General features: G+C 37.3%; 1 protein-coding gene across 1 annotated transcript; it reads left to right on the plus strand.

Annotated features, from left to right (window-relative positions):
• Window positions 1–8,194: 8,194 nt before the first annotated feature.
• EXOSC9 (exosome component 9) lies at window positions 8,195–19,406 on the plus strand. The gene is made up of 12 exons (XM_008592450.1): window positions 8,195–8,370; window positions 8,699–8,793; window positions 9,556–9,675; window positions 9,789–9,891; window positions 10,848–10,985; window positions 12,837–12,919; window positions 14,934–15,066; window positions 16,063–16,151; window positions 16,786–16,932; window positions 17,697–17,881; window positions 18,862–18,940; window positions 19,258–19,406. The coding sequence occupies exons 1-12, from the start codon at window positions 8,305–8,307 to the stop codon at window positions 19,352–19,354; spliced, it is 1,335 nt and encodes a 444-aa protein (XP_008590672.1). The 5' UTR covers window positions 8,195–8,304; the 3' UTR covers window positions 19,355–19,406.
• The last annotated feature ends 109 nt before the right edge of the window (window positions 19,407–19,515 follow it).

The following is a 19,515-nucleotide window of genomic DNA, read 5'->3' on the forward strand; positions in this document are numbered from 1 at the left end:
ACTAGAAGCCTGTGTTTTGTCTTTCTCTCATAGAGTTTTGTTTTGTTTGTTTGTTTTTTGTCTTTTTGTCTTTTTTTTTTTCGTGACCGGCAACGGATTGCAACCCTCAGTGTCGCGCCCGTGCCAGACCGGGACCGGCAACGGGATCGCAACCCTTGGTGTTGCCCCCGCTCCTCGCTCAACCAGTGAGCGGCCGATCTATATGTGGGATCCGAACTCTCGGCGGGAGCGCCGCCACGCTTCCCAAGCGGCGCACTGTAGCAGTGCACCACCGGGCCGGCCCCTCTCAGAGTTTTAATAATATTTGAATACATTAGACAGGGTACATGCTATATGAGTCACCACAGTCTCTACCATTTCCTACAGTCCTATAACTGATCAGCTCCACTCACTTATAATCTGCCTGGACCCTAAAATCATTTGGTTTTGCAAGCCCTATACTAGATGATATTTCAGACCCCATGTAACTTTAATTATGAGATGATGGCAAAAGCTCTTGCCTCCCACCACCCCAGCTTGGGAACCCTGGGCCCCTCTTGCTGAGGCTCGGTGGTCATCACTGGGCTGATGTCAGGGGGCCGTGGCTGAGGCCCTCGCCCCACCCCATCCCAGCTCAGAAGAGCCCAGGGAGCTTCCTGTGGCAGCTCAGTGGTTGTCGCTGGGGTGGTTGTATGTGTCGTGGAGGCACGGCCGAGACCTGAGGCCCCCACCCTTGGGACTGGTTGTGGGTGTTGGGGAGCATGGCTGAGGCCCCCAGCCCTCCCCCTTTTCTGGCTTGGTAGCCCAGGGGACTTCGGGTCCTTCTAGGTGTTACAGGTGTTCTTTGGTGAAGTGAGACCTTTACTAGTTAATATCAAACTTTGTCTTTGGTTGTAGGTACTTTGTTTTTTCTTTCAGTTTTGTGTTGGATTATTTGCTGTTCCCACCACTTAAACTGCACTGTAACTAATTTGCTGTCCTTTGTTTACTTCTGAAATGGGGGAACTTCCTGTGGGGACCAGCACTTGAGCTCTGTGGTTGAGCTAAATTGCTGCTTTACTGATGATTCCCTAGGGAAGGCTTTTTGTGCAGCTCAGGTTTTAATGATTGACTTTATAGGTACTTCTGGGTCTAGTTAGATCCAGTCCACCCGGGTTGTGTAGAAACTCTGGTCTAGGCCCAAGTCTTTTCATCAAACTGCACCCCATGCAATTCTATATTCCTGACCAGTCTCCTCTGAGTGGTCCTATGCCAACTGGGGTACAGATCAGCTGTCCTTGCTGTGCCTCAGTGTTCACCCAATGGGCCCATCTCCTCCACCACCTGTGCTCCAAACACTTCCCATGGGATGGGCCACACTCTAGTCCCTTGCAATGACTCACCAGCTTCTGAGTGGCTCCTTTTTTTCAGTTGTTGTGGCTCCTTGCTCCTACGTGGGTTGATGGGAGCCCTATTAGTGGTCTTGCTCGCCTGGGGGCCACCAAGGCCCTTTTCTCCCCTACTGCCTCCAAGAAACTTCATCTGAAGGGCACAGCTGTGGTTTTACATAGCTCCTGCTCCATGCACACAGCAGCTCCAGACTGGAAGTGTCTGGGATTCAAAATGGTCAGAGCAGTTTTTTCTTTCTCTCATTGTGGCTTCTGCCACCTTCACGTACTCCGTAGGTCTCTCCTCCTCTTCCCCTGAGCTCTAGCAGCCCCAGCTTGCCTGTCATTGCTTATTTATAGTTGTAAATTGGTTGATTTGTGGGAGAGAGTGATGCTGGGGACCATCTATTCTGCCATCTTGACTGGAAGTCCCTACAAAGGTTAATAAGACATGGATCTTCATAATCTAGTATAAAGTGTATTAGAAGCGTATTAAGATTCTTTTGGACACACCTAACAAAAGACCAACTCGAAAGTATTGGCTCACCTAACTGGAAAGTCCAAAAAGTTGTGCAATCTCTACTTCTATATAAGAACTCCACTCCTCTCATTTCTCAGTTCTGCTGTCCTCTCTCTGACTTCATCTTCAAACAGGTTCTCTCCATGTGGTGGCAAAATGGCCTGTGCCAGTTCCAGGCTTGTATGGTCTTTAGAATTTATAATGCCAAAGAAGGAAAAACCTTCTCTCTGACAGAGTTCACATATCAAGACTGATTGAAGAACTCTGCTTTTCTTAACACAGTATTCCTGGAAAAGGAAAAAAAAAATTTTTTTTAAGAATAAAAAATGTATTTTTTTTTCCTAAATAATTTATTCATTTATTTATTTTTGATTATACATATTTATGAGGTACAGAGTTGACTATCAGTATTTGTGTACAATATGTGATGATCAAATCGATATTATTAGCATGTTCATCATAATGAATTGTAATTACTCTTTGTGTCCCTTACCCAATTACTCCCTAGTCTTCCTCCCTCTCCCCCTTTCCCACCTCTTGTAATTATAGTTCTGTTCTCTCCTTCTGAAAGTTCAACATTTTATTGTGATCTTTCTTTCATTCTTAGCTCCCACTTACTAGTGAGGACATGCAGTATTTGTCTTTCTGTGCCTGGTTTATTTCAGTTAACATAATTATCTCCAAGCTCATCCATATTGCTGCAAATGGCAGAATTTCATTCTTTTTTATAGCTGAGTAGTATTCCACTGTGTATATATATATATCACATTTTCTTTATCCAGTCATCCGTTGTTAGACATTTAGGTTGGTTCCATATCTTGGCTATTGTAAATAGAGCTGCAACAAACATGGGAGTGCAGGTATCCCTTCAACATGATGATTTCCATTCCTCTGGGTATATACCCAGCAGTGGGATTGCTAGCTCATATGGTAGTTCTATCTGTAGTTGTTTGAGAAACCTCCATACTGTTTTCCATAATGGCTGTGCTAATTTACAGTCCCATCAACAGCATAGAAGAGTTCCCTTTTCTACGCATCCTCACCAGCATTTGTTATTCTCAGTCCTTTTGATAATAGCCAGTCTAACTGGGATGAGATTGTTATGTCAGTGTGGTTTTTATTTGCATTTCCCTGATGATTAGTGATGTTGAGCATTTTTTATATACCTGTTGGCCATCTGAATATCTTCCTTTGAAAAATGTCTGTTCAGCTCCTTTGCCCATTTTTTAATTGAATTATTTGTTTTCTGCAATGAAGATGTTTAAATTCCTTGTGTATTCTGGATATGTCCCTTGTCAGATGTATAGTTTGCAAATATTTTCTCCCATTCTGTAGGTTGCCTTTTCTCTCGGTTGACTGTTTCCTTTGCAGAAGCTCTTTAGTTTGATACAATCCCATTTTTTTTTCTTTTGTTGCTTTTACTTTTGGGATCTTATTCACAAAGTCCTTGCCAAGTCCTATGTCCTGAAGTGTTTCCCCTATGTCTTATTTTAGTAGGGTTATAATTTCAGGTCTTATATTTAAGTCTTTAATCCATTTTCAGTTGATTTTGGTATATGGAGAGAGGTATGGGTCTAGTTTCATTCTTCTACACATCGATATCCAGCTTTCCCAGCACCATTTACTAAAGAACCTGTCCTTTCTTCAATGTATGTTATTGGTGCCTTTGTCAAAGATCAATTGGCTGTATGTATGTGGGTTGATTTCTGGGTTCTCTAGTCTGTTCCATTGGTCCATATGTCTGTTCTTCTGCCAGTACCATGTTGTTGTGGTTACTATAGCTTTGTAAAGTCAGGAAGTATAATGCTTCCAGTTTTATTTGCTCAGGATTTCTTTGGCTATTTGGGGTCTTTTGTTGTTCCACATGAATTTTAGGATTGTTTTTTTCTATTTCTGTGAAGAATGTCATTGGTATCTTGATGCGGACTGCACTGAATCTGTAGATTGCTTTGGGTAGTATGGACATTTTCACAGCATTAACTCTTCCAATCCATGAACAAGGAATGCCTTTCCATCTTTCAGTGTCCTCTTTAATTTCTTTCAGCAGAGTTTTGTAGTTGTCATTGTAAATACCTCTTTGGTTAAATTTATTCCTAGGTATTTTATTCTTTTGGTAGCTATTGTAAATGGGCTTGCTTTCTTGATTTCTTCTGCTGCTTGTTTGTTGTTGGTGTATAAAAATGCTACTGATTTTTGTGTATTGACTTTGTATACTACAACTTTACTGAATTTGTTTATAAGCTCTAGGAATTTTTTGGTAGAGCTTATGGGTTTTTCTACATATAGGATCATGTCATCTGTGAACAGTGACAAGTTGACTTCGTCTTTTCTAATTTGGATACCCTTTATTTCTTTATCGTGCCTGACTGCTCTAGCTAGTATTTCCAATACTATGTTGAACAGGAGTGGTAAGAGTGGGCATCCTCATCTTGTTCCTGTTCTTAAAGGAAAAGCTTTCTGTTTTTCCCCATTCCAGATGATATTGGTGGTGAGTTTGTCATATATGGCTTTTATTGTGTTAAGATATTTTCCTTCTATACCTAATTTGTTGAGGGTCTTTATCATGAAGAGATGCTGAATTTTGTCAAATGCTTTTTCTGCATCTATTGAGGTAATCATATGGTTTTTGTCCTTGCTTTTGTTGATGTGGTGTATCACACTTATTAATTTGTGTATGTTGAACAATCCTTGTGTCCCTGGGATGAATCCCACTTGATCATGGTGTGTAATCTTTTTGATGTGCTGTTGAATCCTGTTTGCCAATATTCTTGTGGAGGATTTTTGCATCTATGTTCATCAAGGATATTTCCTGCAGCTTTCTTTTTTGTGCGTGTGTGTCTTTGTCTGATTTTGGTATCAGGATGATGCTAGTAGCCTCATAGAATGAATTTGGGAGAATGGCCTCTGTTTCAATTTTTTGAAATAGTTTGAGAGGGATTGGTATTAATTCTTCTTTAAAGGTTTGGTAGAATTCAGCAGTGAAGCCATCTGGTCCTGGGCTTTTCTTTGTTGGGAGACTGCTGATTACTGCATTAACCTCTTTGCTTGTTATTGGTCTGTTCAGGTTTTCTATTTTTTCTTGGTTCAGTCTTGTTAGTTTGTATGTGTCCAGAAATTTATCCATTTCTTCCAGGTTTTCAGATTTGTTGGCATATAGTTGTTCATAATAGTCTATAATGATTCTTTGTATTTCTGTGCTATCAGTTGTAATGTCTCTTTTTCATTTCTGATTTGTGTTATTTGGGTCTTCTCTCTTTTATTCATTAGTCTGGCCAATGGCTTGTCTATTTTGTCCTCTCGGAAAAACAACTTTTTGTTTCATTGATTTTTTGTATCATTCTTTTGGTCTTTATTTCATTTAGTTCTGTTCTGATCTAAATTCTTTCCATTTACTAGTTTTGGGATTTGATTGTTATTGTTTGTCTAGTTCTTTGAGGTTTAACGTTAGGTTGTTTATTTGAAGTCTTTCTTTTCTTTTCCTGTAAGCACTTCTTGCAATAAACTTCCCTCTTAGCACTGCTTTTACAGTATCCCATAGATTTTGGTAAGTTGAACTTGTATTTTCATTCATTTCAAGAAATTTTTTGATTTCCTGCTTTATTTCTTATTTGACTCACTGGTTGTTCAGGAGGATGATTTTATTCCATTGTGCTCTGAAAATATACTTGATATGGTTTCAATCTTTTTAAATTCGTTGAGACTTAAATTTACAGAGAATGATCCATGTGCTGATGAGAAGAATGTATATTTTGCATTGTTGGATGTTATGTCCTGTCAATGTCTATCAAGTCCATCTGGTCTAAAGAAAAAAAAAAAAAAAAAAAGAACACTGTTTGGCCCTGACTGTGTGAACAATCAACTGTGAAAGTCACTGGGGAGACCAGACTGGGGTTCCATGATTAGCAGGGCCTGGTCAAACCCTCACTTGTTATTAATATTAACACCATAATCACGTGGGGTCCAGAAAGGGCATTTCTCCAAGAAGAAAGATGCTGCTCAGACAAAGCAACAGATATTCAATAAAGAGTATATATACTCAAATATTTTGTTGAGAACCAGGTTATAAGAAATAAAAAGAAAAAAAGAGAACCAGGTTATTTTTAGACAGATCATCCCGGTTAATATGTTGACACAAACTGATTCTTTTTTAAGATCGGAATGCATAACATAATCTAAACCTCTCCTTAAACTTTTAAAAACTATTTTTTCCCTGAAAGCATGAAACAATTTTCTTAGACATTTCAAAAGTTTCATACTAAAAACAAGGTTGGTTAAACAATATATTTTATGATGGTATTTAGATGTGAGTAGAGATGAGTCATACACATTTGGATTAAATCCAAGAAAATGCAAACGCAGGAGTGTTAAAATTACAATAATATAATAGTGGAAAGAAAAGTGGAAATTCTACAAAAGTAGAATTTCTTCAAAAGCAAAGGCAACGTAATCAAGCAACAATCTCAGAACAGCAATCTGACATGCAGATTTCATAGGAAGCTTTTGCCAAGCCAAAAAAGGAAGGTAATTAACATTTGAATAGCTATCATGTACAAACATTCTGTTAGGTGCTTTCATTCAGACTACTTAACACAGAGTAATTATTATTTTCAATCTAAAGATACAGAACCTAAAATCTAGGAAAGATCATTTAACTCAAAATCCATTTGAACTGAAGTTTATCTGAAGCCAAAAGTCATTCTCTTTCCATTGCCCAGCTGCCTTGAAGGAAAGAACAGACTATTTCAATAAAAGCCTATTTCCTCTAAAGGGAAGAAATTATTAAATGTCCAGGGAAAGAACCCAAGGACGTAAATGATGAACTTAACAACCTGGAATTCTGGTGTGAAACTGTACTATAAATGTGAACTTAAATGGCCTGTACTCTGCAATCCCCTTGCCTATTCTGAAAATTAATCATTTCTGTCCACTTTCCTCCTCGTTCACAAGTTCTGTATCCAAACCATGCCAGCTCATCCCAGCTCAGGCTTTGCACCTGTTACTCCTTCTGCTTGAAACACTTTTCATTTCCTCCAGATGATATCAAGGTTGGTCCTTCTCATCCCCAAGGATTTACTGAACTTAAATGTCACCTCTACAAAGTCACCTCATCCTACAACTACCCCTATTAAAATAGCATCCCCTTTCTCAGATAGCACTTAGTGTGAAATTGTTGTATTTATTTGTTTAGGTTTTTACTGTTTGTCTCTTCCAAAGAGGAATATAATCCTTGAAAGAAAGGATCCTATCCACCCCCTGCTTTTCCAGTACTTGAATTATTCTTGGACATATAGGTCCTCTTTAAATACTTGTTGATACGTGGATTGCAAGTGGTGTAAATTGAGACTGAAATATATCACTGGTAGATAAAAACGTGTGAAAAGAGACAAAAGACGTGGAATGGAGCTTGTGTAGGAGTTACACTGCCTACCACCTCTAAAGCAAAAGGAAACAAAATAATAGTATGCAAACACTTAGAGTTTACTTTATGCCAGGCACTGTTCTAAGTTAATACATGCTGTACATGTATTAACTCGTTTTTATCTCTCATAATAAATAGGTTTACCATCTATTTATTGCAGTGTGTAATGTGAAGCACACAGGCTAAGTAACTTGCCCAGGATCACTGAAGTATACCCAACAGCAGAGTCAGAATTGAACCCAGGCAGTTTAGAGTTCCTGCTTTTAGCTAGTGCTTGATATTGCCTCTCCAAAAAAGCTGAGTGGTTGGTAGCATGGCTCCACGGAAGTTTCACCATGGTGGTAAAAATAAGTCTAACAACTTGAAGTAATTGGAGAGACTTCAAGAAATAAACATTAAATTAAGTTTCAGGCCACTAGTTACAACGTGGGAATAGCCTCAATGCTCGTGAACTTCTCAACTCCCAGGAGCTTTCACCTTCAGCACGCAATAACATCCCAGCTCATCGTCTCTACTTTCCTCCCCGGCCCCTCCTCAGTTAGACCCCCTCATTCCAGTGTTTCTCCATGGAATCTGCTCCAAACCCTGGTTCCGCGGCTTTCTGGTGGCCAAATGTCACCTGTAAAATGGCAATAATACCTGTCTTAGCCTCGACCCCGCTAGGATTGAGTCAAGAGCGAAGTTTGAGATCGGCCTACTGTTTCTGTCACTCGGACGGTTATTTTTTGTGTCCTTTTCTTCTCCGCACTTTATGAAATAATAAAATAATAAATGATAAAAAGAAATAGAACTTCACGTTCAGAAAAACACTTCGCTAAGCGTCATTTGCTCCTCCCGGCCCCAACCTTTGAGTCTGCGCACTAGCGACGGTCCAAGCCTCTGCTTTCCCCCCTTCAGTGGCCGCGCCTTGATGACGTAAACGTCCTGCGCCCTGAGAGCAAGAAGGGCGCGCGTGAGGAGTCCCAGGGTCCCTTTTCCTCACGGACTGTGGTGACCGTGGGGGTCTGTGACCCGACACCATGAAGGAAACGCCCCTCTCAAACTGCGAGCGCCGCTTCCTACTCCGTGCCATCGAAGAGAAAAAGGTAAACGGTCCTCACGGAACCTGGCGCTTCGTGGGCGCTCGGATCCAAGCTCGGATCACAGACTTGGCCCGCGCCGGCCCGGGGACCTCCTTGGGGAACGGCTAGTAAGTTCTCCCACCCCTCAGGCATTATTTTGCTCCGACGGTTCTTTTCAAGGTTCAAGTCACTCCAGCAACTGTCAGTGACCTCGCACCTAGTTTCCACTTTCCTCCTGGGGTGGGTGTTTAGGATCCCATTTTCCTCCAAGTGCTTAGCCCAGGGCCAGACACAAAGTAGTTGCTCAAGAAATATTTGTTGAAAGAGTAATGAATGAATGTTGTGCTTACAGCGGCTGGATGGCAGACAAACCTATGATTATAGGAACATCAAGATCTCATTTGGAACAGATTATGGGTGCTGTATTGTGGAACTTGGGAAAACGAGGTAACAGAGAATTCAAATTAGATACAAATTCAACAGGGGGAAGTTTGAAAATAACCTTATTGATTCGGTTGTTTACAAAGCAGCTAAGAAGTCTGGACAGTACTTTATTTAGCTGCCAAAATAACTATATTTTCCTTAATGCAAGGTTTTTTGGTTTTGTGGTCAACTAAATTTTTAGTCATAAAAACATTTTTGTATCACGTAGTTCTTTCATACCTTTCTATAAATCGTGTACACAACCAATGATGATTGCACTGAATTTGTTTCCTGTATTTCTCACATTCTAACGTATTTCTCATTAAGTAGGTCCCACTTCTTTTTCCTTAATGGCATGAGAATTAGGTTTTTAATATTCATTTGAAAGTTGCGAGGATATTTGGTCAGGTAATATTGGTGAACCTGCCATATGAAAACCCTTAAGAAATCTCAAGTTTTTATGTCATCTTGTATCAATAGATACTTGTTTTAGAAAGGAGAAGTAAAAGTCATTATTTTTTTTAAAAAGATCTGTGGAATAGTAAATATTGTAATAAGAAGAGAGATTTTTTTTCTGTCCTTTTTTATAGGTATACCGGCATGTGTTTTATTTCTGCATATAGCCTACTACTATGTTTTTTATATGTAATTTCTACCTCATGATGTATCATGCTGAGTGTATTACTCAGAGTAAGATTGAAACTTAATTGTTACCTGTTTTATATATATTGTTTTAATGGAAAGGAAATATATTTAGTTAACTGCTTTGTACCGTTATCTTTGCAGAGTTCTTGGACAGGTTTCCTGTGAACTTGTTTCTCCAAAACTCAATAGGGCAACAGAAGGTATTCTTTTCTTTAACCTTGAACTCTCTCAGATGGCTGCCCCAGCTTTTGAACCTGGCAGGTATTTAAATCTCTTTCTTAAGCTGCCTTAGCCATAGAACTTAACAGCAGTAAACTATTATTTTAATGTCTGGTGTTATATTTCATGACATTATTCCATTCCTGTTTTCTTAGGCAGTCAGATCTCTTGGTAAAGTTGAACCGACTCTTGGAAAGATGTCTGAGAAATTCGAAGTGTATAGACACTGAATCTTTATGTGTTGTTGCCGGTGAAAAGGTGGGGAATATGCCCAAAATTATTTTTTTATTTTTTATTTTTGTTTTTTGCCCAGAATTATTAATCTTAGGATGACTATTGTTGATTCTTGGGTCTCTATGCTTTTATTTTCAGAGCTTTGGTTCATTTTATTTTTTATTGGTTCACTTCACTTAAAGTGTTCTGGGCATGCTACCTTTAGAACTTGGTGCTATCTGTCTCCGAACAAACAAAACACATCACCTTAAAAGAGTGAAAATAGCAACGTGGCTTTGTGTAAATGTGTTTTATCCAGAGAACTTGTGGCTTTTTCATGTAATCTCTCGTGAATTTTCTTGTTATTTTAGTGGGTTTATAGAAGCAGGTAATATTTTCCTTTTTTATGGACAAAGAACTGAAGAACAGATTAAATCCTTTATATGGATAGGTTTATTGATTTACACAGGGACACACAGTGCGTCAATGGTAAGACTGACATTGGAAATCTTAGTCTCAATAAATTGTGCTGTGTTAGTATATTTGAACTTTATGCTTGATTATGGTATTTTGACCAGCTTTTTGACTCCAAAGTAGTAGACACTTAGCTTTCTATGTTCCATACATGAATATAATACTTCCTATTTGCATTACTTATAAGGTTATTATGAATATTTTCATGTAAAACCAAAGTTTAAGGTTTTTAAGTTAGCAGACAAAAATATGGTTAGGTTTGGAATTAGAATATCTTAGTCTTAAATGTTAGAGTGGTTCCATTTATTTAGAGTATATATTTTACTGTTGTCAAATGACTCACATAGAAAGGTGAACTATTGGTATTCTAGATGTTAGGCTTAAAATTTTTCTAAATAGTTTTTTCAATAAACTAGGAGGAACTGCATGTTTTATCAGCAAGAAAACAGTTTGTGCACAGTGTTACTTTTCCTGATAAACAGCCAGTGGTTGTAATTAAGTAGGAGTTATTTTAAATTCACTTTCAGGTTTGGCAAATACGTGTAGACCTACATTTATTAAATCATGATGGAAATATTATTGATGCTGCCAGCATTGCTGCAATTGTGGCCTTATGTCACTTCCGAAGACCTGATGTTTCTGTCCAGGGGGATGAAGTAACACTGGTAAGCTCCCATGATGTGAGCCAGGATCCTTCCTATGAATGAATGAGTATACTAGATGTGCAGGCAACTTGTTATTAGTGAATTCATGTTGTAGATGGTAATTAGGTAGGTTATAAAATTTGTTCATAAGCAAAAACTATATATGGTCAAAACTGCCCTAGAAATCTCTTAAGTTTCCGTATTGAAATGTCTGTCAATAAGAACACACCCTATTTTGGTTTTCCAGAATAGAACTAGATGACTACTCTTTGTACTGAGCATTAGATGAAGTGGTTGGCTTATGTTTAGGGGCCACATGTGTGAGAAATACATGATTCTTAGCACAGTGAGATGCTTACCCTGTGAGAGGCATGAAGTATCTGAAAATGACTGAGGAATCAACAGATTCAAATCTCTCTCTAGGACTATTATTCATTAAGCAAAACAGATGGCAGAAATCCATCAGAAATACCTGGATGGCTTGTTAAAACGTATTGCCTATATTCTACTACCAGAGTAGGACAGGGATAGGACCTAAGAATTTGCACGTCTAACTTAGAGTTCCCATGTGATGTCAATGCTGCTGGTCCAGGGTCCACATTTTGAAAACCATTGACCTATGTTGTCTTTCACTCTTGTGCTGAGTTTGTCAGTTTTGAAAATATCAATCAAATGCTAGAATAATGAAAGTGGACTATAGTTGTAGTTTGAGTCCCGAAGTTGCAAAAAGAAACATCAGATGCCACAGTTTTCTAACAATCATTCATAATGCTTTTAGGCATTAGACTGGAGCAGACTCTTTAGAGACTTAGAGGTAGGTACAAAGGTTTATTAAACAGTAGAGATAATGTTCTTTTACAAGAGAGATTTGGTATAAGGAAGTAAAAAACAAAGTAGAGTGATTAGTAAACTTGAAAAAAAAATCAATTAAAAAACATTGTAGCATTATTGCTGGTGTGAATGTAGAATGTCAAATGGTACAGCCATGTTGGAAAAGTTTGTCAGTTTCTTAAAAAGTTAAGGGTAAACAACATATTATAATCAGAAAAATAACACTGGAAGAAGAAAATACTCTTATATAAGTGTATGTACATCTTTCAGCACATTTGACTTTGTAATATTAAAATAAATAACAATGTGTTAGAACCAGGGAAAAAAGTTAACAGCAATACCACACCTAGGAATCTTCAAGAGGAATGAGAGCATGTTCACTCAGAGACTTGCAGGTGAACGTTCATAGCAGCATTAATTGTAATAGTCAAAAACTGGAAACAATTCAAATGTTCATCAGTTGGTGGCTAGATAAACAAAATGTGGTATATCCACATAAAGGAATACTATTCAGCAGTAAAGAGGACTTAATTACTGATATATGCTACAAGCTAGATGAAGCATGCTAATTAAAAGAAACCAATGCAAAAGACTAGAAATTATTAGCTTTCGTTTATATGGAGTGTGCGGAAAAGGCAGATTTACAGAGACGGAAAACAGATCACCAGTTGCTTGGGACTGGGGGAGGGAGTGAGAATTGACTGCAAACAGGCTCAAGAGAATTTTGGGGGGTGATGGAAATGTTAAAAAACTGAATTGTGATGGTGGTTGCATAGCTATACATTTACTTAAAATTGACTCATATTCTTACAATGAGGGGATTTTATGAGTTGTAAATTATATCTCAGTAAAGCTTTTTGAAAATGCATGCAGTTTCAGGAACATGAGTGACAAAGTCAAACAGGTAATTGTAAAACATTATCTAGGCATTCATTGAAGATTAAAGGAATTTCATTTTATTTTATTTTAGTATTAGATGTGCAAGATGACTTTTTGTATGTTTTTAACTTAGTGACTAATTATTGAACATTTTTGAAATAGTATACACCTGAAGAGCGAGATCCTGTACCGTTGAGCATCCATCATATGCCCATTTGTGTCAGTTTTGCCTTCTTCCGGCAAGGGTAAGTCTCACCTTGTCATGGGCTGAAATTATAAATGCAGTTTGGAACTTTATTGCTCTGCTAAAACGTGGCATGGACAAATGAACAAACCCTTCCTTTAATATTAAAACACCTTATAGTTCCTTTCTTTGTAAGGGCATTAGTTGGCAAAGAGCTCCTCTACTATTATGAAAACACTTCCCAAAGTTTTTTTTTTTTTTTTTTTTTTTTTTCAAGGGTAAGTCTCACCTTGTCATGGGCTGAAATTATAAATGCAGTTTGGAACTTTATTGCTCTGCTAAAACGTGGCATGGACAAATGAACAAACCCTTCCTTTAATATTAAAACACCTTATAGTTCCTTTCTTTGTAAGGGCATTAGTTGGCAAAGAGCTCCTCTACTATTATGAAAACACTTCCCAAAGTTTTTTTTTTTTTTTTTTTTTCATGGCACACTTATAAATTTATGCATTTACTGTGGCATGATAGTCTTTTGTCTTTTTTAGAGATGTACAGATGTTGGAATTGTATGCTAGGCTATAATTTGGGAAAATGGGGGTAAGAATTACTGTTGATTAATGGAAGACTGGGGACTTTGGAGCATATTGGATGGAGTAGTTATAGGAGCAGGTTACAAGAGGGAATGGTTCACAAACTGGGGTAATGAATCTAGTTTCCTTCAGCTCTCCAGTGGTTTTTTCACAACTCGTTGCTAAATCCTCCTCCAACAGAAAACCTGGAGTCTTTCAGGTCCATGTAATAGTGCTTTTAAATGAAAGTTTAAACTTTAAATCTCTTTAGGAATAAGGGGAAGTATAAAAATAAGATATTTTAACAATTTTGTGCATAAGGACTAGAGAAGGACTTTCAGCTTCTAGTCCTTTTAGTATAGAGTTTCATTAGAGGGAAATGGACAAGCATTGACAAATAGAAATAAAATGCGAGCCATAAATGTAATTTTGAATTTTTCAGTAACATTAAAAAGGTAAAAAGAGGGCCGGCCTGTGGCTCACTCGGGAGAGTGCGGTGCTGATAACACCAAGGCCACGGGTTCGGATCCCATATAGGGATGGCCGGTTCGCTCACTGGCTGAGCCTGGTGCTGACAACACCAAGTCAAGGGTTAAGATCCCCTTACCGGTCATCTTTTTTTTAAAAAAAAGGTAAAAAGAAAGGGGTAAAATTAGTTTTTGTATATTTTTATTTAACCTAATATATACAAAATATTTTCCTTTTAAAAGTAATCAATAACTTAAAAATAATTCATGAGATATTGTTCATTATTTTATTTTATTATTATTATTATTTTTTTTTTTTTTTTCTTTATTTTTGTCTTTTTCCATGTCCGGCAACGGATCGCAACCCTCAGTGTTGCCCCCGTACCGGACCGGGACCGGCAACGGGATCGCAACCCTCGGTGTTGCCCCCGCGCCTCGCTCAGCCAGTGAGCGGGAACCAGTCTGTATGTGGGATCCGAACCCTCGGCGGGAGCGCCGCCGCGCTTCCCAAGCGGCGCACTAGCGCAGTGCACCACCGGGCCGGCCCACTTCATTATTTTATTTTGACTAAGTCTTTGAAATCCAGTATCTTACACAGTTTGGACTAGCCACATTTTAGGGGCGCAGTAACTGCATGTGACTATTGGCTATATATTGGATATTGCAGAAATAGTATATATATTATTTAAATAAAACCAATCTGAACTTAATATGTTCACTATAATTGCTAGAGATATCCACTCAGCATTCGTGTTCATAAAAACAATAACGTTCGTGTCTCTTTCCCCATTAAAGTAACTCAAATCCACAGGTTCAGACATTCATTGTGTTGATTTTATTGGTGCCATCTTTTTTTTTTTTTTTTTTTTTTTTTTTAAAAGATGACTGGTAAGGGAATCTTAACCCTTGACTTGGTGTTGTCAGCACCCACACTCTCCCAAGTGAGCCGCGGGCCGGCCCTAGTGCCGTCTGTTTTTAAGATCCATTACCCTCAAAATGACATTCAGTCTCAGATTTGTTAACTTAACATTCATTTCAGAACGTATTTATTGGTGGACCCCAATGAACGAGAAGAACGTGTAATGGACGGCTTACTGGTGATTGCCGTGAACAAGCATCGGGAGATTTGTACCATCCAATCCAGTGGTGGGATAATGCTACTAAAAGATCAAGTTAGTGCTCTGGTTAATGTCTCATTAAGAATAGGTCTCTTCTCTTTAGAAGCTTTTTCTTTTACCCAAAATCCAATGAGGATAGTATCAATGATTGATTCTAGGATGTGTTAGAACCTGGTTTCAGTATTATCACTACATTCTGTTGACTGGTGATGGGAGGTATCCTTGCTGCTCCCATGTCTGGCCCTCCAGAGCCTGACTCTTCTAACTAGAGGAACAATTTTTTTTGTCCCAGTGAAGAAAGAGATTCATATCCCTATTTTTCTTTGGAAAAAAAAAAATCAGAAAGTACTAGAAATTAGATAAAAGGATAGTTTTACTTTTAGAATATGGGTTACAATAAGCAGTAGTTCTCAGACCCAGCTACATAACAGATTCACATGGGGGCTTTTAGAAAATAGATTGCCATGTAGCATGTAGAATAGTGGTTAAAAGCACAGGGAGCTGCTTTAGTTCAAATTCTACCTCTGCTTTATACTACTAATTGACCTTGGGCAAATGATATCTTATCTTTGGGCCTGTTTCTTTATATGTAAAATAGGGAATGATATTATTTATACCCTGTTGTTAGAAGGATATAAGGATAAATATAGATATATTGCAGTGTCTAGCATATATTAACTGTGCAATAAATTTTAGTTTTTGTTATCATTGTCATTATTACCAGCATTACGACCACTACGCAGATTCCTATTTCTGTGTATCCCTGAGCTTAATGATGTTTGTGGCTTCTTCAGTGGTTGTTATCTTTTACACTGTCACGTAAGAAAGATTTCGGGTCCGTTCTGTTGATGTGATAGTCCTTCGAATATTTTAAAATAACTCTTACGTCTTGCCTCAATTTACATTTACATTGTATTATTTTCATATTTTGGGGAAAAAATTCAGGCTTAAGTTATAAAAGTAGAAAAATTAATCTTGTGGTTTTAGTTTAGTTAGACAAAGCCATTTAGATTGTTGTCTTTAAATAACAGAATTCACTTTTATAAATAGGTTTTGAGATGCAGTAAAATAGCTGGTGTGAAAGTAGCAGAAATTACAGAGCTAATACAGAAAGCTTTGGAGAATGACCAGAAAGTTAGGTAAGTTTAATTTTTTCAGAATGAAAAGTTCTTTTTATACATTTTTTTTTCTATTCAGGGCCTTTCTTGCATAAGGGCAACCACATAGTTTTTCACACTTGATTTTTCTTTAATCTCAATTGAATATTGAAAGTAGTTTGGACTCTATTATATTTTATTCCAATTTAAAGATGTATTGAAAAGCCACATAAAGTCTTTCTTTAAAAGTAACATTTTCTTAGAAAAAAAGAATCTAGTAACTCAAATTAGTGTAAAGAACACAAATGGGGGTTAATTCCCATCTCTACTTCTTACTATCTGATCTTAAGCAAGATTTATAACCCAGCACTTCAGTGTCCTTTTCTGTATATGGGAGGTTAATGCCTACCTGGTAGGGCTGATCTGAAGATTAGAGAATAATATACTTTAAGCACCTAGCACATGCCTGGCACACGGTTCAATAAATGATAATTATAACTATTTTTATTATTTCTTGATAAGCATAATAAACTGGTGAGGTTAAGTTAGTCAAATAAACTGTTTTCCGATATTTCTCATCTACTAAAGAATAATTTTTCTTCCTGTTCTCTCCCATCTATCATCATTAACCTTACCCCACTTCTCCCCGCAAAAAAAACCAAAACACCACATACAGGAAAGAAGGTGGAAAGTTTGGCTTCGCAGAGTCTATAGCAAATCAAAGGATCACAGCATTTAAAATGGAAAAGGCCCCTATTGATACCTCCGATATAGAGGAGAAAGCAGAAGAAATCATTGCTGAAGCTGAACCTCCTCCAGAAGTGTATCTTTTTTGGATGATTTTTGCAGTAAAAGAAAGATTCTTAACACTTTTGACCTTACATTAAGGCTGTATGAAGGGTGTGCATACTGAAATTTGTTTTCTTTTTTTTTTTTTTTAAAGATGACCGGTAAGGGGATCTTAACCCTTGACTTGGTGTTGTCAGCACCACGCTCAGCCAGAGAGCGAACCGGCCATCCCTATATGGGATCTGAATCCGGGGCCTTGGGTGTGATCAGCACCGCACTCTCCTGAGTGAGCCATGGGCCGGCCCCTGAAATTTGTTTTCTGAGGCGCATACTTTGTTAGAGAGAACACTTAAGATGCAAGACAGTGATGTGAGTTATATTAAGTTGATATAGCCAGCTTCTCTTCAGTTAACCTGCAAAAACCAGAAATTTCTCTATTTTAAGCATCAATATACAGCATTTTATTTTCCCCTGAAAAACTGGTCTTTAATAAACACCTTGTACACTATTATACATTGTTCTTGAAGTTATTCAATCACTAAATTTATTACTACAAATGTTGAGCCTGTCCCTTGATATTTCTTACCATTGTGTCTACAAAATCTTGCATGAGTTATACATTTTTTTTTCTTAATCATAGTTTAGTGACCCATAGTATATGGCTTTATTATATATTTTTCCCTAAGAACTTGAGGCACATTTAAATCAATCTTACAAAAAGGAAACTTTCATTCTCATCTTTTCATCAGTCCATCAAATAGCAGTATTTTTGTTATTCAGTTTTCTTAACTTGCTAAGTGTTTCTAAACCTGTGCTGTGGACTGCTGGAACTGCCCAAATTGGAGAGGGAGTAGAAAACTCCTGGGGTGATATTGAAGACTCTGAGAAGGAAGATGAAGACGAAGGTGGCAGCGATGAAGCTATCATTCTTGATAGTATGAAAATGGACACTGGAGTAGAAGTCTCCGGCACTGGAAGTCAAGGTAAGTGATACTTTATGGGTTTTATGTGATATGGATATACGCATATATTATACAGATTCTTATGTATGTAGATAATACATACTGAATATTAACTATGTATAGATATGTAACATAGAAGGGCTAAATGTTTTGAGATTTAAATTGCAGTTAAACTTTTGAGGCTGTAATATTGATGACAATCTTTTCTAAAAACTTGCTTATCTTTTCGGAGTAGTGGTACATTTGGGCATGTAAAATGATAGTGACACTTTTAATTAAGAAATGTTTTGCATCTATATCCAGGCCAGTTTTATGGGGATGTTTCCTGAAGTTCTCATTCACATATGCTGTCTTTTTTTGTAGTTTCTAGACCCAAACATAAAAAGTCTGTATCATAGAGTAATACTATCTAAATAGAATTTTCTGTGATGATACAAATGTTATCCTGTGTATAGCAGCCACTAGCCCCATGGAGCTGAACACCTGAAATTTGGCTTATGTGAATGAGAAACTGAATTTTAAATTTTATTTAATTTTCAATAATATAAAATTAAATAGCCACATGTGGCTAAGTGGCTGCCACATTGGACAGTTTAACATTAGGACATACAAATTCTAGAATTGCCTGGTAGTCTTAGATGTTCCTTGTATTCTGAAAGCTGCTGAAGAAATTTTTTATTTATCTATAGATTTTTTTTTACTTTTGAGAAACCATTCCTGCCAGGTCCATATAAAGTCATGAGTTGCTCTTTTATATAGTAAAAACAAATCATACAAGGATCTAGAAACTAGGCTGGCAGGGACTTATAGGATGCACTTACTAAATCTGGTTGAGGAAAACATGTGAGACTGTTTAGGAGTGTAATGCACATACCACCTGCTTTAAAGGAGGGAAATTATTGCCTATCTGTGTGGAAATGAGTTTTAGAACCTCTGCTGTGAACTTTTGTGGAAATTTTCCAAGATGTTGCTTATATTGCTTTCTTAACATTTTCTTAAAGATGCCCCTATAGTACTCTCAGATAGTGAAGAAGAAGAAATGATCATTTTAGAACCAGACAAGAATCCGAAGAAAATAAGGTAACAAATTTCTGGCTTTCAGAGGCTTGCTCTCTGGTTTTACTCTCATCTTACTCTACCACTATAAACAAAAAGACATCCCTTTTTTATTATATGTCCACCTGTTCTTTTTGTGGTTCCTGCACCCTATGATTTATAAAAATTGGGACCTAATTCTATAAAACTGTTTGAATGAATGACTTTGAGTTACTGTATTTTACTCTTATAACTGCCACATTTTATATCCTACTGGAAAAAATAAGGAAGGCCTCCTATTTCAGTGATGCAAAATTTAATAGGCATATTGTTAGTAAACTGTTACTTTACTTTATTCACAGAACACAGACCATCAGTGCAAAAACAGAAAAAATACCAAGTAAAAAACAATTGAAAAAGAGAAAAAAGAAGAGAGCTGCTATGTTAAAGCTAACATAATTGTATATTTGTATACATAACTATTAAAAGGATATTTATTCAGTGCTAACAACCCTGGGTATTTTTTACTCACAAATCCATTATAAAATCTAGGGCTTTTAATACATTTTGTTTTGTTTTACATTATGCTTTAAAATAAACTTTCTGGAGAACTTCTTTTC

Source organism: Galeopterus variegatus, unplaced genomic scaffold (genome assembly GCF_000696425.1).
Source record: "Galeopterus variegatus unplaced genomic scaffold, G_variegatus-3.0.2 Scaffold7936, whole genome shotgun sequence".
NCBI lineage: Eukaryota > Metazoa > Chordata > Mammalia > Dermoptera > Cynocephalidae > Galeopterus > Galeopterus variegatus.

What these genes read in the sequence shown, in the direction of transcription:
- EXOSC9 (XM_008592450.1), top strand. Translation starts at nt 8,305, where the DNA reads ATGAAGGAAACGCCCCTCTCAAACTGCGAGCGCCGCTTCCTACTCCGT. An exon ending in AGGGGGATGAAGTAACACTG is followed by an intron (nt 10,986 to 12,836) that starts GTAAGCTCCCAT and finishes TTTTTGAAATAG; the next exon opens with TATACACCTGAAGAGCGAGA. An exon ending in TAATGCTACTAAAAGATCAA is followed by an intron (nt 15,067 to 16,062) that starts GTTAGTGCTCTG and finishes TTTTATAAATAG; the next exon opens with GTTTTGAGATGCAGTAAAAT.